General features: G+C 45.4%; 1 protein-coding gene across 1 annotated transcript in view; it reads left to right on the top strand.

Moving 5' to 3' along the window:
- Positions 1–26,495, top strand: part of LOC137427646 (uncharacterized) — an 84,936-nt gene that overhangs the window by 38,486 nt on the left and 19,955 nt on the right. Inside the window, exons 9-13 of the mRNA XM_078777276.1 lie at positions 4,331–4,472; positions 14,359–14,459; positions 18,050–18,137; positions 20,301–20,315; positions 24,748–26,069. Coding sequence (XP_078633402.1) covers positions 4,331–4,472; positions 14,359–14,459; positions 18,050–18,137; positions 20,301–20,315; positions 24,748–26,069 — 1,668 coding nt within the window. The remainder of the gene's footprint in view (positions 1–4,330; positions 4,473–14,358; positions 14,460–18,049; positions 18,138–20,300; positions 20,316–24,747; positions 26,070–26,495) is intronic.

The following is a 26,495-nucleotide window of genomic DNA, read 5'->3' on the forward strand; positions in this document are numbered from 1 at the left end:
CCAATCTCATTGGGCAGCGCTTCACCATGCACCAAGACAATGACCCAAATCACACTGCCAACGCAGTTAATCAGGGGAAAAAGTGAAAGGTATCAGACTGGCCAAGTCAATCTCCTGATTTAAATCCAATGGAGCAAACATTTCTTAAAATAAGAGAACTGGTGGAAGTATTGGTCAGAAGAAGAGTGGACATATGTTGTGTGCAGGAGACGAGATGGAAGGGAAGTGGTGTGAGAATGGTGAAGGGCAGGCAGGGACAGAAATACAAGTTTGTGTGGCAATGGTGCCGAGAAGGCGTGCATGGTGTTGGTGTCCCGCTTTCTGAGGAGTTTGCAGACAGTGTAGTGAGTGTGACTAGAGTGAGTGAAAGATTGATGATGGTGAAAATGATGATTGGAAAGCTCTTGGTGAACGTCATCTCAGGATATGCTCCGCAGGTCGGTCGGAGCGATGAAGAGAGGGACAAGTTCTGGTGTGCGATAAAGAAGCTGATGGAAAACGTGAAAGATGAGGAAGTTGTTGTGGAAGGAGGAGACCGAAATGGACATGTGGGAAGGAGTATGGACGGTTTTGAGGGAGTTCATGGGGGTTACGGATATGGTGTGAGAAATGGAGAAGGTGAAAGGATTTTGGAGTTTGCTGATGGAGCTGGTTTGTTGATTTGTAATACTCAGTTCCAGAAAGAGGATAATAAGCTTGTTACATACACGTCAGGTGGGTCGACGACAACCATTGACTACCTGCTGGTGCGTAGGCGAGATAGGGGGCACCTCCGGGACACAAAGGTGATCCCGGGGGAGGAGGCTGTTTCACAGCACCACTTGGTTGTCTGCGACATAAGAGTGAAAGGTGCGAGGAGAGCTCGGCGGGTGAAGTACCAACCAAGAATGAAGGTGTGGAGGTTGAAAGAGGTGACAGTGAGGGAGGCATTAAAAGAGAGGCTGAGTAGGGTAGAGGATGATGTGGTTGAGCTTGAAAGTGGTTGGATGTCAATGAAAGATAGTCTGTTGGGAGCCGTTGGTGAGGTATGTGGATGGACAAAAGGACCATCGAGGCACTCGGAAACATGGTGGTGGGATGATGAAGTTGGAAAGAGGATTGAGGAGAAGAGGAAGAACTTCAAGGAGAGGCAGAAGGCGAAGGGTACGGGGGTAGAAAAGGCAGCGCATGAAAGTCTTAAGGCAGCCAAGAAGGCTGCAAAGAAAGAGATAGCAAAGGCGCAGGAGGCATGTAGGAAAATGTTCGGAGAACGCTTGGATTCGGAAGAGGGTCAGAGAGCAGTATTCAGGATTGCAAAGCAGATAGCGAAAGAGAGGTGTGATATGATGGGGGTGAGTTGCTTGAAGGATGAAGTGGGGCAAATCGTTGTGGACCCAGATGGAATTAAAGGAAGATGGAAGAGATATATGTAAATACTGTTGAATGCAGAGAATGAATGGGATGGAAACATAGAGAGTAACCCAGTTTTAGGACCGGCAGAGAAGATACCTGAGAAGGAAGTTGAGGAAGCGATAAAAGCAATGAAGAGTAGAAAAGCAGGAGGGCCGACGGGTGTTGTGGGAGATATGTTGAAGGCAGCAGGAAATTGGGGTGTGAAGAGAATGACAGAGATCTGTAATCTGGTGGTGAAAGAAGGCCGCATTCCAGTGGATTGGGAACTGAGTGCCCTTGTTCCTCTATACAAGAGGAAAGGTGACCCTCTGGACTGTGGCTCGTATCGAGCGATAAAGTTATTGGAGCATGGAATGAAGGTATTGCAAGGGGTGTTGGAGAGGAGGATAAGGAAGAAAGTGAAGATCGACGAAATGCAGTTTGGATTTATGCCAGGAAGAGGAACGACAGACGCGCTTTTTATTGTAAGGCAGTTGCAGGAGCAGTACATGAAGAAGAGGAAGAAGTTGTTTCTTGGGTTTGTTCATCTGGAGAAAGCATTCGATGGGGTTCCACACGAAGTAGTGACATGGGCATTGAGGAAGTTAGGAGTGGAGGAATGGTTGATCAGAGTAGTGATGGCAATGTATGAGAGAGCGCGCACAGCTTAAGGACGAAGGACGGGAACAGTGGTGAGTTTGAGGTGAAGGTGGGAGTGCATCAGGGGTCGGTACTAAGTCCACTACTATTTGTAGCTGTGATGGAGGTGCTGGCTCGGAATGTAAAGGAGGGTTTACCGTGGGAGTTGTTGTATGCAGATGATCTGGTGTTGATTGCGGAAAGTATGGATGGACTGAAGGAGAAGATGAACAAGTGGAAGGAATGTATGGAGACAAAAGGTCTGAAGGTGAATATCGGAAAAACAAAGGTGATGGCAAGTGGTAAAGCATGTGGTGAGGTGGAAAGAAGTGGAAAGTGGCCTTGTGCTGTGTGCAGGAAGGGTGTCGGAGTGAACTCCATTCATGTACAATGTGCATTGAGTGGGTTCATCAAAAACGTAGTGGTTTGAGAGGGTCATTAACCAGTGTGGCAGCTACATTCAAGTGTAAGGTGTGCACAGAGGGAGCTGCAGATGGAGGAAATGTTGAGTTGGATCTTGGAGACGGCGTGAAGCTGGAAGGTGTGAAAGCATTTTGCTACCTCGGAGACATGCTGAATGGAGAAGGTGGATCGGACTCGGCAACGGTTGCAAGAGTGAGATGTGCATGGAAGACGTTTCGGGAACTGAGTGGTGTGCTGACGAGTACGGGAGTGTTGGTGAAGCTGAAGGGAAAGGTGTATGCTGCATGTGTGAGCAGTGTTATGATTTATGGGAGCGAGACGTGGGTAATGCACGTAGAGCAGCAACGAAGGCTGGGAAGGGTGGAAATGCGAATGTTTCGGTGGATGTGTGAAGTATCGTTGAGAGAGAGGAAGACAAATGATGAATTGCGAAAGATGATGGGATTGATGCTGTGAAGAGAAACAGGTTGAGATGGTTTGGTCACGTGTTGAGGAAGGATGAAAGTGACTGGTTGAGAAGTGATGGAAATGAATGTAGAAGGAGGTGGAGGACGGGGAAGACCGAGAAAGACTTGGCTAAAGATGGTGGTAGAAGAAATGCGGACAAGGTGGTTAACAAGGGGAGATGCAGAAAATAGGGCAAAATGGAGAAGATTGTCATGGGGACCGCAAGGCTATCCCCCGCTCGAGCAGGGAAAATGGCATTAAAATGCCTGTTGCCTGTTTCCACAAACAATTCTTTCTCTCGCGGTCCCCCTGTACTGTCTTTCCCTCATGGTCCCCCTGTGCTGTCTTTCCCTCGTGGTCCCCCTGTGCTGTCTTTCCCTCGCGGTCCCCCTGTGCTGTCTTTCCCTCGCGGTCCCCCTGTGCTGTCTTTCCCTCGCGGTCCCCCTGTGCTGTCTTTCCCTCGCGGTCCCCCTGTGCTGTCTTTCCCTCGCGGTTCCCCTGTGCTGTCTTTCCCTCGCGGTCCCCCTGTGCTGTCTTTCCCTCGCGGTCCCCCTGTGCTGTCTTTCCCTCGCGGTCCCCCTGTGCTGTCTTTCCCTCGCGGTCCCCCTGTACTGTCTTTCCCTCGCGGTCCCCCTGTGCTGTCTTTCCCTCGCGTTCCCCCTGTACTGTCTTTCCCTCGCGGTCCCCCTGTACTGTCTTTCCCTCGCGGTCCCCCTGTGCTGTCTTTCCCTCGTGGTCCCCCTGTGCTGTCTTTCACGAGCCTCGATTCAGTATCCAAAAAATAAAATAAAACACGTGACCAAACCATCTCAACCTGTTCCTCTTCACAGCATCAATCACAGGCTCTATTCCCATCATCTTTCGCAATTCATCATTTGTCTTCCTCTCTCTCAACGATACTCCGGGAGACTGAACATAAAAAGTGCTATTGTTCTTCAATGGTAAAACATATATTAATTCACAGAAATAGCAATAAATAAAAAGTCACCTTCGGTACTCTTGCCTCATTTACGTCTTTCGAACTCGAATCCAAATATCTTGCATGTACAGCAATAAATCCAATAGTTTGTTTGTGTTTTTTACAGCAATAATAAATTAGACTTAATTGTTCCAATATTTATTGAGGGCACTTTATAAGGTGCTTCGAGTTTCGGTTGAAATCTATCGATGCCTCGCATGACAACGAATCGATTGCACCACATTATTCAATCCCCAAGAGAGCGGTTATTCATATTTATGGACGTCTTGAGTCCCTACAGCTTTGAATGTGATGCATCTCCAACGTTGGCCTGACGAGAAAGAGATTTACATTTGGCCTGGTATGATCTCCTTCTCTGAGCCATAACTCCCATTTATCCATTTTCCCTTCAGAAAAAAGTGATGAGATTATTTTGATTTTGCGATGTGTCATTAACGCTTATTTTTTTTTTTTTTTTTTTTCGGTGTGCAGCTTGTGTGTTTACGGTGGAGGGAGTCGCCAGGAACAGGTAAACATTGCTATTAAGGGTGTGGACATTATCATTGCAACACCGGGACGCCTCAATGACCTCATGATGAATGGATACCTGAACATGCGCAATGTCACGTTCCTGGTAAGTGTCGTTTGTCATTCGTGGCTCTTTGCCGGTGTGTTTGAGTTTAAGAGAATATGTAGTTAATTTTTGGAATATAATCCTTGCATCGAGGGTCCTCTCGAGTTCAAGTAAATTTGCTGCTGTTTGTTTATTATTAGTTCCCTACCGGTGTGGTGTACACTGGAGGGGACTATAGGTTTGCACGCCGTCCCTCCATCTGTCAGTCTGTCAGTCCGTCACGCAAAGAACAGTTTTCCGGACTGTTTTTCTAAACTCTTAATGATTTCAAACTTGGTACCTGGGTTCCTCATGATAAGTTACAGATCAAGTTCGAACTTCACGACGTTTCGATCATTTTTGACAAAGTTATGGCACTTTGAACTTTGGGAATTCTTATAATTCTGATGATCCTTAACTCAGTGCCATTTTGAGTTTTAATTTCCTTTAAAAAACATTTTCTCTGCAATAATAGGACCGGTTGAGATCAAATTTTCACCGTAGGGGGGACTCGGTCTGTAGAATATTTTAATGGTAATTATGACGTCACAGGTCACGTGGTTCGGCCGCCATATTGTTTTTGGTGAAAACACGAAAACCCCTTTTTCTCTGCAACGGCTGAACAGATCGAGGCCAAACTTTGCAGGCCCATGACGAACAAAAAAGTCAGCGAGCATGACGTCATGCGTCACGTGGTTTCAGAGTTATGACGTTTTTAAGCATGAACCTTTAAAACCGAGCCCCTCCCTCATTTTTGATCCAATCAAGGGGAAACTTCACAGATCTGTTCAGCATGTCAGTCTACTAAAATGTCCTTTTAGAATTTGCGATAGGTCACGTGGTTTGGCAGATATCGTTAATTAAACGAAAATATTAAATAAATAAAAAATGGATATCTCTTGAATCGCTAGTACCTCAGACCGTGAGTTGGTAATTATATAATTCACACAGTGCAATACGTGCAGGCCGCTCCACGGAGCGACCTTGCGGGCTTATCAACGAGGCGAGGCATGGCACACATGTCTCAGCATACCTCAGATCAAGATTGAAAACCAGCATCAACCGTGCATAAATTTGCATATTCGATCATTTTTGACAAACTTATGGCACTTTGAACTTTGGTAGGGGACATGTATTGCAGCGCAATACTCCGAATGCTTGTTATTATTAATTTTTTTTACCAACAAACCTGGTGCTTCGGTCTCATCATGAGTTTCCAATAATTCCAAGAGCTTTAACTTTCCCAGAAACCAGGAGGCAGCCCATAGGGGAGATCAGTACTCCTTGACCTTGCAGACTGTCACTGACTATAAACAAAGGCCTTGTATAATTGAGCTATAGACAAAGACATTGTAGACTGACCTGCTCTTCTTCCAAAGGAAAGACTTGGATCGACGGAAGATACTCAGTCTCCTGCTGGCTTTGGAGGCCAGCTTTGCTACAAGGTCGGTCCAGGAAAGATCTTGACGGATGGTGAGATCTATAAGTTTGAGAAACTGAACCTCTTCTAATGGATGACCAAGGAAGTCTACTCCAAGGAAGGAGTTCAGTATAGGTTCCTTCAACAGAGCACTCGGGTGAGACTGAGATTTTGTTTTCCAGGATTTAAGGACGTGTTGTATTTATCAGAGCAGAATCGAATCATTCCCAGATCGGCAGAGGGAAACACAGCTGCATTCTGCATAGCTGTGGGATGGGGTATTATACAACTCCAGGTGGAATCGTCTGCAAAAAAGAAAGAGGGTCTTCCGGAAGGAAGTTCAATGTCATCATTAGCATCCATAATCTCATAATAGACATCATTCCTTTTTTCCACAAACAATGCTCTTTTAATAATTCAGGGCATTGAAACTCCTTGAAATTCCTGGAACAATGAAAAGGCATTTTCCAGTGCTGGAAAGTCCTAAAAAAAACTTGTCCAAGTCCTTGAAACAATCCAGAAAATTGAGCAAACAGAAATAGCCAGCCTCTTTAACCCTATCTGGGCTGGGCTATTTTGATCAGTGGCATATCAGCAACAGACGAGCTGTGAATGGTAAATCAGTGGTGGTTTGGAAGTTAACTCGAACAGGGACTTCGGTAGATCTGTGGAAGGGGGAGGGCTGGGGAGGGGAGAGGGGGTACAGGGTATAAAGCAAATGAACCCTGTTAGGAATTTCAGGAAAGAAGTTGGGGATTGAAAGAAGTGGATTTGGGGTGTTTTAACGGGGGAAAAGATCAAGGTTTTGGATGGGGGTGGATGACCATGGATGACCATCTCACCATAAGAGATGGTGGTGAACAGCTGTTTTAAAGACCTGGAGGTGGGAGTGGGGGAGTTTGTTCTAGAGGCGGAAGAAAAGAGGAATGAAAGAGTGAAGGTGAGCAGAGAGTCTTGATTTTGGCAGTTTCACCAAAGAGTGTTGCTGGCAGATCTTTTGCATCCTGCAGGAATATTTGGGGTACAGAGCACAGACAGAGCAGGGGGGGGGGGGCGGGGGGAGGGGGCAAGGCCGGAGAGGAGTCGGTAGAAGACAGAAAGACCACCAATCTGCCTCCGGTGAGTGAGTGAAAGGCCCTCAGAATCAGCTTCATCGTGGGAGATTCCAATGATTCTGAATGTTTTGGTTTCAACGGCGTGAAGCCGAGCTAGGTGTGAGGCAGGAGCACCAGCCCAGAGGGGAGAGCAGTATTCCATTGAGCTGTGGATGAAAGCTTTATCTGTAGTAAGGAGCTCAGAAGTGCCCAGAAAGAACTTCGCACGACGGAGGATGCCCAGTCGGCGACTGGCTTTGGAGGCCAGCTTGGAAATGTGGTTTTCCCAGGAAAGATCATGGCAGATAGTGAGACCCAAAAGCTTGCGTGACAAAACTTCTTCAAAAGGATTTTTTAGAAAGTAGATGGGAGGGTTGTCCAGATGGTCTTTCTGGAGAGACAAATTGAGAGTGTGAGATTTGTCAGGATTGAAAGACATGTTCCACTTGTTTGACCAGTTTGTGATTTTGTCCAGGTCTGCAGAGAGTGAGGAGGCTGCAGACTGCCGATCTGAGGGATGAGGTATGGAGCGGCAGAGAGTGGAGTCATCAGCAAAGAGATAGAGAGGATTTTCAAGAGAGTCGGAGAGATCATTGATGAAGACCAGAAAAAGCACAGGGCCCAGAACATATCCGAATCCATATTCAGATCAGAATCCATATTGTTTCTTAGTCTGGACTCCGAAATGGTTTCTCATTCCGGACATGGACGCACTGCATTTGGAGCTGATCCTAATCCCCAATTTGCATGATGCTAATTTAGTTGCTAAATGATTCCTGAGTTAATCCCTTCTAATGTTCCTCTATTCTCTGCCTTTAATAATGTATTCATGGTCACTGACGTTTATCCATTCAGACCAAAAATATTCAGACCCCTGGGACTTTACTGCAATTTTACAAATATAATTGTAAATCAGGAGCGCTGCTGTGAAGTCGTAATCAATTCCTTTGTTTTTGATTATCATTGCCCGTAGTGATTACCTCCGATTACCTCCGCCACTGAAGGTAGATGGAGGTTATGTTTTCATCCCTGTCTGTCTGTTTCTTTGTCTCTGAACGAGATATCTCAAAAAGTTGTGGACGGATTTGGACTACATTTGGCAGAGGTGTAGTGTATGTGACAAGGACAAAATGATTAGATTTTGGTGAAGACCTGGATTCGGATCCGGCCAGTATAATTTTTAAGTGATTCTTCACCATTGGGAGATTGGGGCAAAAACGATACATAGCAGGATATCTGAAAAGGTTGTGGACAGATTTGGACGAAACCTGGTGAACAGGTTGTGAGTGCGACAAGGATGAATCGATTCGTTTTTGGTGAAGATCTGAATATGTATTCAGATACGATAATTATTTAATTTTTAAGTAATTCTTCACCATCTAAAGGTGGTTATAAGTAATTCTTCACCATTGGGAGATGGGGCCAAAAAAAATTTTATTTATTATTTTTTTTTTATGTATACAAAATCGAGGCTCGAGTAAAGGCTAACATTAATGACAAAAAAAAACGGACACATAAAACATAATAAAGGGAGCGGGAGACAAGATGGGGAGAGAGAGGGAAGCACAGAAGTACAACATTTGAGAGCAGGGACATCGGGAGATCTGTGGGAGGTAGACGGCTTGGGGGGAGGAGGCGTGGGAATGGGGGCGGGGGGATTTTTTTTTTTTTTTTTTTTTTTTTTTTTTTTTTGTTGTATACAAGATTGAGGCTCGTGAAAGAGCGAACATTAATCACACAGAAAGACAAACCGACACATAAAACATATAACATCGGGAGCGGTAGACAAGATGGGGAGAGAGGGGGAAGGACACAAACACAACATTTGAGAGCAGGGACCGAGAGACATGGAGACATCGAGAGATCTGAGAGAGGGCGAGGGCTTTGGGGGGGGGGGGGGCATGGGAAGGGGGCGGTGGGAGAGGTATAAAACATATGGACACTGCCAGGACTTCCAGGAAAGAAGTTGGAATTTCAAACAAGGTGGATCTGGGGTGAATTAGCGGGGGTAGAAAAGATCAAGGTTTTGGATGGGGGAAGATAAGAGATGGTGGTGAACAGCTGTTTTAAAGACCTGGAGGGAGGAGTGGGATTGAAGGGAGTGAGGGAGTTTGTTCCAGAGGCGGGAGAAAAGAGGAATGAAAGAGTGAAGGTGAGCAGAGAGCCGAGATTTCGGCAGTTTAACCATCAGAGGGTTGCTGGCAGATCTTGTGCGACCTGTAGGAATATTTGGGGGACAGAGCACAGAGAGAGCTGGGGGTGCAAGGCCGGAGAGGAGTCGGTAGAAGACAGAAAGACCACCTACCTGCCTGCGGTGAGTGAGTGAAAGGCCCTCAGAGATAGCTTCATCGCGGGAGATTCCAATAATTCTGAAAGCTTTGGTTTCAACAGCGTGAAGCCGAGCTAGGTGTGAGGCAGGAGCACCGGCCCATAGGGGAGAACAGTATTCCATTGAGCTGCGGATGAAAGCCTTGTATGTGGTGAGGAGCTCAGGTGTGCCGAGGAAGGACTTCGCACGACGGAGGATGCCCAGTCGGCGACTGGCTTTGGAGGCCAGCTTGGAAATGTGGTTTTCCCAAGAAAGATCATGGCAGATAGTGAGACCCAAAATCTTGAGCGACAGAACTTCTTGGAGAGGATTGTTGAGAAAGTAGATGGGAGGGTTGTCCAGTCGATCTTTTCGGAGAGACATAGTAAGAGTGTGAGATTTGTCAGGATTGAAAGACATGTTCCACTTGTTTGACCAGTCTGTGATTTTGTCCAGGTCTTCAGAGAGTGAGGAGGCAGCAGACTGCCGATCTGAGGGAAGAGGAATGGAGCGGCAGAGAGTGGAGTCATCAGCAAAGAGATAGAGAGGATTTTCGAGAGAGTCAGAGAGATCATTGATGAAGACCAGAAAAAGCACGGGGCCCAGAACACTGCCTTGGGGAACTCCAGCCTGAACAGGAAGAGGAGATGAGAGAAACCCATTCAGGGCCACACGTTGACAACGACTAGAGAGGAAGTCCGCCAGCCATGCGTGGAGATTTCCATGGATACCAAAGGAGGAGAGTTTGGTGAGCAGAGCGGGGTGCCAGACCGTGTCGAAGGCACGTGATATGTCGAGGGAGACAGCTCTAATTTCCTGTTTGGCATTGAGGACCTCCATCCATTGTTGAGACAGCAGAAGCAGCATGTCCAGAGTAGAGTGACCTGGTCTGAAACCAAATTGATGATCAGAGATCAAGCCATTGGAGAAGAGGAAAGATTTCATATCCGAAGCAATGATGGATTCCATGACTTTGCTGATAATTGGGAGAAGGCTGATTGGTCTGTAGTTGCTAGGATCTGTTTTTGCACCTTTTTTGTGCAAAGCGGTGATGTTGGCTGATTTCCAAGCAGATGGCAGTTGACCTTGAGCAAAAGAGAGGGTGAAGAGAACAGAGAGAGGGTGAGATAGAGCAGCAGAGCAGGATTTTAGGACCCGTGGGCTGATGCCGTCGGGTCCAGTTGCAGAATCAGAGTCGAGGGTTGACAGAAACCTTTCCACCTTGTCAGGAGGAAAGGACACGGAGTCCAGGAGCAGCAGGGTACGACTGGGTATGGTGGGTACAGAGAGGGATGGGTTTGGGACACAAGATTTAGAGGCAAACACAGAGTTGAGGCATTCAGCTTTTTCACGTGCGGAGTCAGCTGTGTAGCCGTTTGAGGTAAGGGAGGGGATGGAGGGGGAACAAACACCAGAAACGGATTTGACCAGACGCCACCAGGATTTGGAAGAGGGAGACAGATAAGAGAGTTCGGTCTTGAGAATGGAGAGATATTGTTTCCTGGCTCTCCTGAGGGTGGACACACACTTGTTTCGGGCTTTGTGAAAGGAAATGAGATTTCCTTCCGTTGGATTTGCTTTCCAGGAGACGAAGGCAAGTTGTTTCTGGGCAACAGCCTCACCACAAGATTCCGTGTACCATGGACGGGAGGAAGGGTATGACAACTGAAGACGAGATGGGATAAATCTGTGCATGAGAGAGAGCAATTTACTTTGGAAGAATTCCCAGGATGAGTTGATGTCAGAGGTGGTAGAGATGGGAGACCAGTCCAGATGATTGATGGCTGCTTGAAGACCGTGCCAGTTGGCCTGAGTGAAATGCCAGACTCGTCGACGCTGAGCAGGCTCCCTGAGGATGGTCAGAGAGATGTCCACTTTAACAAGGACATGATCAGATGATCCGATCGGAGCAGAAGAAGAGCAGCAGACATTTTCAGGGAAGTTAGTCATAACCAAGTCCAGAAGAGAAGATGTTCCGTTGACTGAGATCCGGGTCGGGAAATTGACAGATTGTGTCAGTCCCAGTGAGTCGCAGAAGTCCTTTGCTGAAGAGCCATGGCTGGTGAGAGAGGTACCCACACCCAGCCAACTGGCATGGTGACAATTGAAATCACCACATATGAGGAAGAGAGAGTTGGGATGAGTAGATAGAAGTTGGTCCATATCATCAGACAGCGAGATGTAGATGGAGTCATCACTGTTTGGTGGACGGTACAACACACATATGAACAAGAGGTGGGAGCGAAGGGGAAGCCGTAGCCAGAGGTATTCCTGGGGGTGAGGTGGAGAGAGTGCAGTGCAGGGCGAGTGAGGAAGAGAGTTTTTGATAAAGATAGCAACCCCGCCTCCAGGACGAGGCTCAGGTCTATCATACCGGAGGAGGGAGTAGCCCGGGAGAGATACTATGGAATCAGAGACATCATAAAGGAGGAAAGTTTCTGTTAAGCAGATCACGTCTGGTTTGACAGAAGCAACCTGTATGGAGAGATCAGTTAAGTTTGAACGAAGGCCCCGGATGTTTGAGGTCCATACCGTTAATGAAGAGGAAGGGGGAGCATCAGATATAGAACAGGGGGGAGGAGGGGTAGGGTAAGATGTGGAAGAGGTGGAAGAGATAGGGAGAGCTGTTGAAGGTGTGTCAGAGATTTCAGAATAGCTCGGAGAAAGGGAAGGATGGGGCGGACAAAAGGTTTGATGGTGATTGGGTGAGCCACAATGAGGTGTTATTTGAGGAGGGGGAAGAGCGAGGCAGAAGGTTGGGGGAGATGGAGGTGAGAGTTTGAAGGGGGAAGAAGCGGGGAGGATGCTTTGAGGAGGGGGAGTGAGAGGGGGGAAATTGAGAAGCAATGAGGGTGGGGAGATTTGAAGGGGAGGGGTGAGGGGGGAGTTTGGGAGGGAAGGGACAAGGGGAGGGATTTGAAAGGGATGGGATATTGGGGAGATTTGGAGGGGAGGGGTGAGGCAGGAGTCTAGGAGGGGAGGGGCGAGGGGGCGTCTTGGCGGGGAGGGGTGAGGGGGTAGTTTAGGAGGGAGGGGGCAAGGGGGGAGATTTGAAAGGGATGGGTGATGGGGAAGATTTGGAGGGGAGGGGTGATGGGGAAGATTTGGAGGGGAGGGGTTATGGGGAAGATTTGGAGGGGAGGGGTGAGATTGGATTTTTGAAAGTGTACGATTTATGGGAAACGAACATTTATTGCAAAATGAGTTTCTTGTGACCTTCGAGTTAAAAATACGTTTAAGGACGCTGGATGGAGGATGGAGTGCAGGAGAGTTTAGGGAATGTAGAAAAAAGGCACTATAGGAGATGGATATTTTTTTTGGGATGAATTGATTTGGTGAGCAAGTCGAAAGCAGCCTTTTAAAGAAGAAGAAGAAAAAGGTGTTATAAAATATGACGGAATACATAACTTGAGGGGAAAGTGTAAACATTGAAGGTTAACGAGTGAAAACTATCTGGGGAAATGGGGGAGAAACACGTGGTCGAAGAACGAACGAACGAATAAGAATGAATAAACGAATGAGAACAGAGAAGGGAATTTTTTTTTTTTTTTTTTTTTTTTTTTTTTTTTTTGAGTTGAGATTTACACAAGGAAGTAGGCTATGGGTGAAAAGCCTGGGAATACAGAGAACGAAAGTTATTGGATCACAAACGACGGACCCCTGAGAGAAAAACAAAGCCTCAAGGTTGTACAGTGCACACTGTACAAGGCCTCAAGACACGACACGGCAAACAGACGATCAATTTATGAAAGATAAACACCGAGAAACAACCAAAGTTGCACACAATAACTTCACACACCGAAAGATAAATACAGTTTCGACAAAATACAATTGTGAACAGACTTAACTTCGAAAAACGTGGAGACCGTGTGGAGCTTCGAAAATCCCTCCCACCGTCTCCGAGATCTCGCGAGATCTCAATTTATTGATCGCGAGAATTGGGAGTTTTATAAAACAAACTGACACTGCGAGGACTTCTAGGAAAGAAGTCGGTATTTCAAAAAAGTGGATCTGGGGTGAATTAATGGGGGTAGAAAAAATCATGGTTTTGGATGGGGGAAGATAAGATGATAGTCAGGTTCACTATGTTAACAAATATAATTTCGTTAAAAATTTTGGTAGATTAGCAAAACTATACATTTCTGGAATACTCAGAGCATGAGGAATCCAAAAATTAATGTTTGCATTTGCATAGACACCTTTGCGAAAATGACCCTCAGGACAGTGATGAAGATAGTCAGGTTCACTATGTTAACAAATATAATTTCGGTCAAAATTTTTGGAGATCAGCAAACCTGTACATTTTTGGAATCATCAGAGCATGGAGAATCCGAAAATCAATGTTGGCATTTGCACAGACACCTGCATGGCCGCCATTTTGGATTTTCATTTTGGAATGATTTTGGATCATTAATTTTCATCTGAACAATCGTCAATTTTCGTCCGATTAACCTCAAAATTAAACAGTAATTGCATATTGCATCACTGAATTTGGAAACAAACTACTTTTGAGGTCAAAAGGTCAAACTTCTAATATCAATTTTCATCTGAAATATCATCAATTTTAATCCGATTGATCCGAGCTTTGATTCAGATCGTCAATTATGAAATGGCCAATTTGATGTATCCATGGCAACTTTATTTTGGGGGGAGGGGTCGTGGATTTTTGGGGTTGTGGATTTGGGGGATATTTAATCCTTTATTTTTTTGAGGGGGGGGGGGGGTGGATTTTGCAAGTATTGTGCTCTGCATGATGATTTCTTGTTTTTTCGGTAGTTTCTGTGCTCCACCATGAGAAATTGCATTCAAATGGCAAATATTTATTTATTTATTCTATCCGGAAGTGCTAGCTTAGCTTCTGCTCTTCCTTCATTTAAGAATCTTAAATGTCGAAACTCGTTTGCGCTCATTTGAGACAAACTGTCTAATTACCTGAGCCATGTGCTTGAGATCACCATCTGACCCTTGTGAGGAAGTTTTGGTCTCAAAAGAGCCGATCCCAAAATGTTCTGAAACAAAACCCCACACGTTTATGATGCATTTGAAATATAAATGTCAAATCACCCCCACCCCTCCTCCATAAAGGTTTTGGACGAAGCTGACCGGATGTTGGACATGGGCTTTGAGCCTCAGATAAAGAAGATTTTGCTGGATATCCGTCCAGATAGACAGACGATAATGACGAGGTGAGCCTGAAGTAGCAGCTGATGATGAATGTACGCCATGATTATGTAACTCGTTGCTGGAAGTTGTTTTGACCACAACCAGGCAAGCAACTTGCTGATCCACACCACGAGCCAAGTAAATTCGTTCATGATTCGGCTTGCACGGTTTGTTTTAATGGAGTGTTGTTAACTTGTGATCGACTCCTGGAGAAATGCCAGAAAAGGTTGTTTGAGAGGAACTGGCTGTGTCTATCCGTCTCTTCGCTGACAGGTTTAATCAAGACACAGCATGTTGTGCGTCACAAACAAATTGCATGTTTATTTACGAGTCTCAATGAAGATGTATCGTGTGTGACGCACGCAAAAAAAGATTTTTTAACAACACGTACTTGTGTGCTCCTTCCATGCACAACAGGGTTGAGGCTCGTGGAAGAGCTAGCACTAGTACACGGAACGGACCAGGATGCAACAGGACAAAAGGAACATCATCAGAGAGAGGGGGAAACACCAACAGCAGGGTCGAAGGCCAGGATAGACAGAGGCGAGTGGGGTGGGGGGGATGTTAATGAGGGTAGAAAAGATCATGGATTTGGATTGGGGATGATCTGAGATGGTGGTGAACAGCTGTCTTTAAGACCTGGATGGACGAATGACATTGAACAGGAAGTTGGTTCCACAGGTGAGAAAAAGAGGAACAAATGAGTGGGGGTGAGCAGTAATCCTGGATTTAAGTAGTTTCACCATAAAGGGGTTGAGTTGATGGTGGACCGTGTGTGCCCTGCAGAAACCTGGGGGGTGGGGATGCGGGAGGGAGGGGGGGGGGGGAGGGAGGCAACAAAACATGCAAATAGCAGAGGGTGCAAGACTAGAAAGGACGTGGTGGAAGACAGAGACCAACGACCTTTCTGCGATGGCGAAGTGATAGGCTCATAGACTCAGTTTAATCGCAAGAGATTCCGATAAATTTCCTCACCTCTTGACTCATCCTGGTGATTACTATATTGATCGCGGTGCTATCCTTGACAATTTTTCCTTTCTTTGACTCCGGATACAAAGCGGCCATCCATGTTTGGTGGGCTGACACGGGTACTCCCACCCAGAGGGTGAGGGTGCCTGCTCTTTTAGCTAATGCAGGGAGGAATCTAGGCTATGCGATTACATGGCCCACGCTACACTTACCACAATCTAGGTATGGATCCTTGCCACCAACTTTCCACATAACTTTCCACATAACATCATATGTGATGAATTGACTTTCATAGAAATCTGAATTATTATTTACCTATATTGCACACTTGTAACATTTCACAAATGTTTAATGGGGAACAGCACCACAAAATTGAAAACAACCCAAACCTTTCATAGTACAGTCATACCCGGTTTTACGCCATTTCGACCTACGTCAAATCCGACTTTACGCCATTATACTCGAGTAAATTTCAGTTCAGCGAACGTCATTATGTGCGACTTTACGTCACTCCTACGGATGTGAAAAAAATTAATTTTTCCTTAAAAATATATTTAAAATAAATAAAATAGTACATAAATTAACAATAAAAGAAGCTAAAAAAAACAATTTAAAATACAATAAAAAGCACATTAAAAAAAAATGCACCTACAGTATACTGTACATACGCACAACTGCTGGTTCTCATTCAAAACAGAGGCGACGTACAGTATTCCTTTACTGTGTCTGTGTTAGCCATGGGTCCTAAGAAGGATAATGCTAGTGTTTCCAAGCGTAATGTGGTTACGATGGAAGATAAGTTAAATCTGATTAAAAGGTATGAAAAAGGTGAAAAAGTGTCGGTGATAGCGCATAGACCTTATCGCGAATCGGAACCGCAATGCATCATGGGATCTGAAAGGGGCAATAGCGCCGCCGGCGGTCGCTTATACTTTGACAGACTGCTTGTTTACAGTGACACACTACGTGATCCTTACCACTGTAAACTACTTTTAGGACTTTTTTTATCATGCCTTAGCATGTATTAGCAAACTGTGATGAACTTGTGAAAGTTTATATAGGTTTACCTAGTTATGACCTGTTTAAGTGGTTATTAGATCAGTGGGATCAGTGGGATCAGTGGGCCGGCCCAAATTGCATTTCAAGGATACACTGCGTGCACATTTGAAAGAATGTGACATCCCGCTCGACAATTTACAAGCTCTGTCCAGTGATCGACCGAAATGGCGTAGCTTGATCCATACACGATGCGACTCCACGGAAAAGGGTCGTATAGATGCCGCCAAAGAAGGCCGCAGGAACATAAGGAACGCGAGCGGGAACCGGTGCCTGCTGACTCTAAATGGATTTGCACAACTTGTGGACGCCGATGCAAATCGGCACTCGGACTGTATAGCCACAAGCGGGTTCACAAGAATTGAACACCAACGCCGTAACGGCGGGGCGACATGATGATGAAGTGGTTATTAGCAGAAGTATCCCCTCATGCACAGAATCTTCATTATTATAAGGGGAAATTATCAATGGAAGACAAGACCTGGCAAATAAACAATACTACAAAACTCGGAGTTAAGCGATCTCAATCTTTAGAGGATCAACTACTCATGACACTCATGAAGCTTCGGCTTAATCTTTGTGACGAGGACCTCGTATTTCGCTTTGGATTAGGACAAAGCACCGTCTCCCAAGTTTTGTTCGCAAGTGTACAGCCAATATAAGTCAAGACCTACTCTCAAGTGCCTTGTCGGTATTACACCTAGCGGAACAATTTCATACATTTCCAAACCTACAGGAGGAAACGCGTCGGACAAAAAAATTGTAAAGATGACGAACATTGTAGACAAGTTCCAGCCCGGCGATATTTGTATGGCCGATCGAGGTTTCAACATTCAGGAACTGTTCTTGCATAAGCAGGTGCGACTTGTCATCCCACCATTTCAGCGCACAACAAAGAGCACATCCCAGTTCACAGAGTCTGAAGATATCAACACAAAGACTGTGGTCAATGCTAGGATTCATGTTGAAAGGGCAATAGGTCGGCTCAAGGAGTTCCAGATACTACAGGGTCCGATTCCACTGACTATGATTGACTTGATGGAGTCGGCAAAGGTATTTCTTTAAATCGCTGGATTTTAATGCCAAAAAACGCTGAATTTCTTTCACATTAGCCATCTTCCTTTCCGTAAACACAGCGTCGATCGTAGACAGATGCTTCCTCCTCTGGGTTCGTGTTTACCTTTGCCCCCTTTTCGATCCCATCATGCTTTGCGGTGGAGCGCCCTCTGTTGATATTTACCGATTCGCGATAAGGTCTATGCCTTAGGGCTGCCACGGTCGACGGTATCGACCATCATTCATGATAGGGAACGTATTCTCGCATACGTCACTTTCACGAGTTATTTACTCTAGTTTTATAGTGTTTGTCTTCATTTTAAGGCATTACGCCCGGTTTACGTCAAAAACCGAGTTACGTCACGGCTTATGGAACCAATTAATGACGTAGGCCGGGGTATTACTGTACTTTATATGTATAAATATATTTGATTGCTTGGGTAATTAAGATCCTTTCTTGCTTACTGTTCCCCTCACCCGGCTTCATTTTCGATGCTGACCTTTTCCTTTCTTGCTCTTGTGTTGCGATCAGTGCCACCTGGCCAGACGGCGTCCGCCGACTTGCCAACATCTACATGAAAGACCCAATGATGGTATATGTTGGAACGCTTGACCTGACGGTACGTGCATGTTTTTGGCGTATGGTAAACGTGGTTCTTTACGACTTCTAAACCAGCCAATGTTTGCTGCTCAAATGTCTTGCTCATTCAGGAGAATATTTTATAACAACGTGTAGTCAAACCTTGCCATTCACGGTTTGCGTATTTGAGTTTCGGCGCTTACCTTTTAGACACCCATTCTCTCCCTCAGCACCGATATATCCGTGTACTCGTGGAAAATTGAACCCCTCGCACCTTAAACTCGTTTCATTAAGATTGTCCATTTCATTAAGATTAAAATTAAGTTGATATTACACGTCCAGACCAGGAATCGAACCCAGGTCCTCTGGAAAACCGTACCAGTGCTCTGCCATCTGAGCTATCTGGGCGACCCTGAGTGAGCATCCAATTTTCCCACACATATGATTGCCACTCTCTTTACGTCAATGCTTCCGGGGCACTCGCTGCCAACCATAGGAGCAGCAACGGCCTGAACACGAGAGGGTTCTTCCTCCAATGGGGGGACAAATCCATGTCCTCTATTGTAAACACCACTGGGGGCGTAGTGAAGCAATTACATTAATGAACAGGATTAATTTTCCCACATATATCAATTTAATTATTTAATCCTGTTCATTAAAGATTAAAATTGACGGTCTTGATCAAAGCTCTGGTCAATCGGATTAAAATTGATGATTTTCCAGATGAAAATTGATATTAGAAGTTTGACCTTCAGTTGACCTTTGACCTTTTGACCTCAATCGTTGGTTTCCTTATTTAGTGACAATATGTAAATGCTGTTAAATTTACAAGTCAATCGGATGAAAAATGATAATTTTAGAAATTCGACCTTTGCCATCAAAATGAATAGGCTTCTTCCTTATGACCAACTCTACCATCTGGTGAAGTTTCGTGAATATCGGTTTAAGATTGTGACCTGCAGGCGATAGACAGACAGACAAACAGACAGAATAACGCACAAGACCAACCAATATATTCCAAAAATCTTCGATTTTGCAAGTAAAAATCTGCAGGCACATGGGGGGGAAGAGAGAGAAGAGTCAAAAACCCGTCCACTTGGACGATCCGATGGATATTTAAGATCATATGGTTTCTTTAGGTTAAGAGCAGGCCATTTATTGCCGGCACCCTGATCAAATTCGAAGTTTTACTGCCCTAGTCAGTCTTTGGAGCTCATGCCGGTCGCCGTCTATGGGGGAGCCCTCAAGTTGGACTTTGTGTGCCATGGAGATGTCTCAATAGCAGGAATCCTCCCTGAATATGATGTTTCACAGCTGACAATAGATATACCATTGACCTTCAATCAGTTTGACCACCGCAAGTAACACTCACACGTTAAAAAGTGAGTGATGATGGTTCTGCACCAGCAGAACTACTAGTGCAGGAACCACATTGGAAAAAGTGCCTTATTTAGTGATTCCGTTCACGCATCAGTGTATATACCTGAAACCTATATAGTTTGGTGGAGGGGTCCTATGGGCAGTAGATATGCCCGGTTTTAATTCTAGATAGGTGTGCATTACCGATTTATAAGCATTTTGCTGATTCATTTGTGTACACCATTTCCACCACTTACTGAATTTGGTATAACGTATCTACATGGACAAATATACAGCATGGGTAGCTTTGTATGGTATCAAATTGACCGGAAAGACATACTGCACACATTGAGTACCACCATAAGGCCTTATCTTAGCTTTTCATTCTTCAAGCCACCAAAAACTTCAAAATTTTGTCAAAATTCCGTTTCAGTTTAGGTTCTAGTTCCCCATCATTTTGTTCATAGCCCTAAAAGTATATGACCGATTTATATGTTTGATACACCAAAATCATCCCCATTTATTACCCTTCAAAATAAGATCACATAATCAAGAAATGTATACCATTAATAAACTCTCAGTGAAGCAAAACTAAGGCTACCCCCTTATTTTTCATGAAAACGAAAATGTCCATATGGCATACATATATCATGTATATACATGTTTTCAGATCTGGCGCCCGGTTCATTCCAGACTATCACATACTAACCTGTGTATTCATTTTACTTATTCTTTAGAATCTAATTACATTTTTTATCAGCGGCAAAAGGTGAATAAATTTTCGTTTAATTGTAAATCAATGACCTAGATATTTTTATTATTATACTTTTCGTTTGTATTGCAGTACGTTGAAACCGGTGTCCTGCTGCTCTGCTGCTGATGAATCCTACTCCCTAGTAACCATGGCGTCTAAAACGGAACAACAACAACAAACAACAACAACATGCATTTTAAGGCCATTTTCCCTGCTAGAGCGGGGGTTAGCCTTGCGGTCCCCATGACAATCTTCTCCATTTTCCCCTATTTTCTGCATCTCTCCTTGTTAACCCCCTTGCCCGCATTTCTTCTTCCACCATCCTTAGCCAAGTCTTTCTCGGTCTTCCCCATCCTCTACTTCCTTCTACATTCATTTCCATCACTCTTCTCAACCAGTCACTTTCATCCTTCCTCAATACATGACCAAACCATCTCAACCTGTTCCTCTTCACAGCATCAATCACAGGCAATATTCCCATCATCTTTCGCAATTCATCATTTGTCTTCCTCTCTCTCAACGATACTCCGCACATCCATCGAACCATTCGCATTTCCACCCTTTCCAGCCTTCGTTGCTGCTCTACGTTCATTACCCATGTCTCGCTCCCATAAATCATAACACTTCTCACACATGCAGCATACACCTTTCCCTTCAGCTTCAGCGACACTCTCCTACTCATCAGCACGCCACTCAGTTCCCGAAACTTCTTCCATGCACATCTCACTCGAGCAACCATTGCCGAGTCTGATCCACCTTCTCCATTCAGCATGTCTCCGAGGTAGCAAAATGTTTTCACACCTTCCAGCTTCACGCCGTCTCCAAGATCCAACTCAACATTTCCTCCATCTGCAGCTCCCTCTGTGTACACCTTACATTTGAATGTAGCTGCCACACTGGTAAATGACCCTCTCAGACCACTACATTTTTGATGAACCCACTCAGCACACATTGTACATTGAATGGAGTTCACTCCGACACCCTTCCTGCACACAGCACACGGCCACTTCCCAGTTCTTTCCACCTCACCACATGCTTTACCACTTGCCATCACCTTTGTCTTTCCGATATTCACCTTCAGACCTTTTGTCTCCATACATTCCTTCCACTTGTTCATCTTTTCCTTCAGTCCATCCATACTTTCCGCAATCAACACCAGATCATCTGCATACAACAACTCCCACGGTAAACCCTCCTTTACGGTCTGAGCCAGCACCTCCATCACAGCTACAAATAGTAGTGGACTTAGTACCGACCCCTGATGCACTCCCACCTTCACCTCAAACTCACCACTGTTCCCGTCCTTCGTCCTTACAGCTGTGCGCGCTCTTTTGTACATTGCCATCACTACTCTGATCAACCATTCCTCCACTCCTAACTTCCTCAATGCCCATGTCAATACTTTGCGTGGAACCCTATCGAATGCTTTCTCCAGATCAACACACACACACACAACATGCATTTTAAAGGCCATTTTCCCTGCTAGAGCGGGGGTTAGCCTTTTCCATGTACTCCAGATCTCCAGTTTCTCCAGATCAACAAACCCAAAAAACAACTTCTTCCTCTTATCCATGTACTTCTCCTGCAACTGCCTCACAATGAAAAGCGCATCTGTCGTTCCTCTTCCTGGCATAAATCCAAACTGCATTTCGTCGATCTTCACTTTCTTCCTTATCCTCCTCTCCAACACCCTTTCCAATACCTTCATTCCATGCTCCAATAACTTTATCGCTCGGTACGAGCCACACTCCAGAGGGTCACCTTTCCCCTTGTATAGAGGGACGAGGGTACTCAGTTCCCAATCCACTGGAATGCGGCCTTCTTTCACCACCAGATTACAGATCTCTGTCATTCTCTTCACACCCCAACTTCCTGCTGCCTTCAACATATCTCCCACAACTCCCGTCGGCCCTCCCGCTTTTCTACTCTTCATTGCTTTTATTGCTTCCTCAACTTCCTTCTCAGTTATCTTCTCTGCCGGTCCTAAAACTGGGTTACTCTCTATGTTGCCATCCCATTCATTCTCTGTATTCAACAGCATTTCCATATATCTTTTCCATCTTCCTTTAATTCCATCTGGGTCGACAACGATTTGTCCCACTTCATCCTTCAAGCAACTCACCCCCATCACATCACACCTCTCTTTCGCTATCTGCTTTGCAATCCTGAATACTGCTTTCTGACCCTCTTCCGAATCCAAGCGTTCTCCGAACATTTTCCTACATGCCTCCTGCGCCTTTGCTACCTCTTTCTTTGCAGCCTTCCTGGCTGCCTTATAACTTTCATGCTCTGCTGTTTCTGCTCCTGTACCCTTCGCCTTCTGCCACTCTTTGAACTTCTTCCTCTTCTCGTCAATCCTCTTTCCAACTTCAACATCCCACCACCATGTTTCCGAGTGCCTCGGTGGTCCTTTTGTCCATCCACATACCTCACCAACGGCTCCCAACAGACTAGCTTTCATTGACATCCAACCACTTTCAAGCTCAACCATATCATCCTCTACCCTACTCAGCCTCTCTTTTAATGCCTCCCTTACTGTCGCCTCTTTCAACCTCCACACCTTCACCCGCCGAGTTGGTACTTCACCCGCCGAGCTCTCCTCGCACCTTTCACCCTTATGTCGCAGACAACCAAGTGGTGCTGTGAAACAGCCTCCTCCCCCGGGATCACCTTTGTGTCCCGGAGGTGCCCCCTATCTCGCCTACGCACCATCAGGTAGTCAACGGTTGTCGTCCACCCACCTAACGTGTATGTAACAAGCTTATTGTCCTCTTTCTGGAACTGAGTGTTACAAATCAACAAATCAGCTCCATCAGCAAACTCCAAAATCCTTTCACCTTCTCCATTTCTCACACCATATCCGTAACCCCCATGAACTCCCTCAAAACCATCCATACTCCTTCCCACATGTCCATTCAGGTCTCCTCCCACCACAACAACTTCCTCATCTTTCACGTTTTCCATCAGCTTCTCTATCGCACACCAGAACTTGTCCTTCTCTTCATCGCTTCGACCAACCTGCAGAGCATATCCCGAGATGACGTTCACCAAGAGCTTTCCAATCATCATTTTCACCATCATCAACCTATCACTCACTCTAGTCACACTCACCACACTGTCTACAAACTCCTCAGAAAACAGGACACCAACACCATTCACGCCCTCCGGGCACCCTTGCCACACAAACTTGTATTTCTGTCCCTGCCTACCCTTCACCATTCTCACACCACTTCCCTTCCATCTCGTCTCTTGCACACAACATATGTCCACTCTTCTTCTGACCAATACTTCCACCACTTCTCCTGATCTCCCTGTCATTGTCCCTACATTCCATGTCCCAAACCTCAGAAACCGATCTCCACTTCGGGCTGCACGCTGCCCATATGTACTTGTGATTGTCATGGTTCTCTTTTTGAGGCAATGTTTTTATGGCCGGATGCCCTTCCTGACGCCAACCCTCTTAGTCGTCTCTTACGACACGCAGGGATACGGCGTACCTATTCTTATCCAGGGTACACACTGGGAAACGTTTAAAACATGGGAATTCTGGGGGGTGGGGGGGGGGGGGTTTCAGCATCACGGCTGCGGTTTAAACATATTCCAACAATATCCAAACAGAACCATGAAAACCATGTAAAACCAATCCGGGAAAAGTCTCCAAGCGAGAACGTGGATTTGAGAAAGAAGGAGCAGAGGCGTCAGAAAACGAGATACAGGGGGCGGGGCACAAGCCGAGACGAGGAGGAGAGCGAACAAGCACGTGTCCGGGAGGAGAGAAAGAATCAATATAGAATTATTTGTCTCGGGAGGTGAGGTGAGGGGGAGAAAACAAAATAAAAGAAACAAGCAATACAGCGAAGGAAATAACCCAAACCGACAAAACACCGAAGGGGGGAGGGAAGCCCCAAATTACCAGGCCGCGCACGAGGTACGACCCAGAAAACGATTAACTCCACACAAGTTTGCACGAACCACAAACCAACACCAACTAGAAACACACAATAACACGTACACAGCAAAATAACCAGTGGAAATTTGACAAAGACAAGAATGGGAAAACACTCAAACTTCGATGCCGTGGAGAGCTCGAAGCACGCCTCACTCGCCCGAGGAACCCTCGGGCGGAACAGGAGGAGATTATTGAGCCTACAGCGGTGATGCCTGTTAAAAGGCGCAAGTTGCAGACGAATTGGTTAAAATGCCTATTCTGCCAAGGTACTGACGGTTTGTCTAACGCTAGTCATCAGGGCGTTGCGAAAGTATGTTCAGCCCTTCAAGATAGAATTCAGATTGAAACCACTGACATTACAGAACGACTGCAATCAGAAGCAACAACAACAAATCTCAGTGATAAACAGGCAAAATGGCACAAAAACTGTTATGCTTCATTCACAAACCAAACCAACATTGACCTTGTCAAGAAACGCTACGTGGAAGCCACTACTGCAGTAGATGCGGGTGATGCGAGTTCAAGCACAAAACACTGACACGCACAGTAATACGTAAGGTTGACTGGAAGCAGTGTATTTATTGCCAGAGTCGTAAGCGTGAAAAAGTACACCAAGTCCAGTCAGATGAAGTAGTTGCAAGCATCCACAGTCAGGCAAAGAATGATCAAAACCTCAAATGCAAAATTGGGGAAAATGATTTGATAGCGTACGAAGCACATTACCATTCCTCTTGCAAACACAAAGCAGACAAAATCAGCCGTTCCATTCACCCCAGTGAAATCACTGGGATTACAACTGACCCCGCTCTAGAAGATCTGATACAGATACTAGGCAATGGCTTTCAGAGTGGCCACATCTATAGCATGGACATTGTGACCGATAAATACATTTATCTTATGACACGATCTGGAATTCTCAATCCATCATGCCGGACACACGTCTTGAAACACAAACTACAGAAGCACTATGGTAACCAATTTCTATTCCGCAAACAGCGACTAGCCAACCAACCTCTGCTTCTGATTCCTGCAGCCACTACCACTGAAGATGCTATTGGGGCGATGATTGCAAAACAACAGATATCTACATGTAAAGAAAGCTGTACAAGTGATGAGATTAGTCACGAATCCTATTTCCTGCACGCTTTGCATACAGTAGCAACTAAGCTGAAATCAGATTTGAAAGAAGCTGCAGGTCATCGCGGTTATGAGAATTTGAATCAAGAGGTGGCAGAACAATGCGTACCAACAAGTCTTTACTTACTTATCAAATGGATTCTACAAGATGAGACTGATCTAAAAGACACTTCAGACCAAGGTTCAAACGATGAGGACATTGCGCCCGCCTTGCATCAACGAATCCTGAACATTGGCCAAAACATTGTCTATAACGTCTCGATGGGGAGAAAGAATACGCCAAAACATATTGGGACAGGACTGTTTGTCCACCACATGACACAGTCCAAACAACTTATAGAATATCTGCATGATGCAGGTGACAGTATTAGTTATCCTACGATCAATAGAATAGATTCCTCAATAGCTCAAACGCAATTATCAAGGTTTCAGAATAATGACAACACTTTCATTCCTGAGAGTGTTGTTCCTGGCAAATTCATGCAGTTCGCAGCTGATAACTTCGATATGCAAGAAGAAACTTTAGATGGAAATGGCACTCTTCATGTTACGCAAATGGCCATATTTCAGCGGGGCCCACCAAATATATTAAACAAAGGGCATACAACTATTGGGAGAAGCACAACCCTCAGCAGTGTCCCTCCAGAATTCCATCGTATAATATCTGCTGATGCTCCAGCACAACACGTTCCTCCACGCTTCACTCAGCCTTTAACGCAGAATAGCCTGATATGTCCACCTTCTCGGTCATCTGAATACTGCAAGATTGATCCGCAAGATTGATCAAGTTGTACAGTTCAACTACAACTGCGACTTCTATCAATGATCTTCGCGTCGAACTGTTCCATCGAATTAATGACCCAGAAAAGTTACCTCCCACTCATGATTCTCTGTTGCTGCACATTCAAAGATGCAATTACCAAGCCATGGTGTGGTACAGTGCAGTTGTGTCCAAACCTGATCTACCCCAACCAGAGGAATGTGGATGGGAATTAGATGAAACAGGATTATCACCAAAACTGATGACCCTGCCACCTGTTCCTTCAGCGTGCACAGAACTGTTGACATGTGGGTGCAAAACAAAATGTACATCCCTTCGTTGTACATGCCGGAAGTTCAATCTGTTATGTAGTGCTGCTTGTGGATGCCGACAAGAGTGCCTCAATAGTCTGTCAACGAGGACAATTCCGATGAAGACT

This window comes from Myxine glutinosa, chromosome 5 (genome assembly GCF_964187855.1).
Source record: "Myxine glutinosa chromosome 5, kmMyxGlut1.1, whole genome shotgun sequence".
NCBI lineage: Eukaryota > Metazoa > Chordata > Myxini > Myxiniformes > Myxinidae > Myxine > Myxine glutinosa.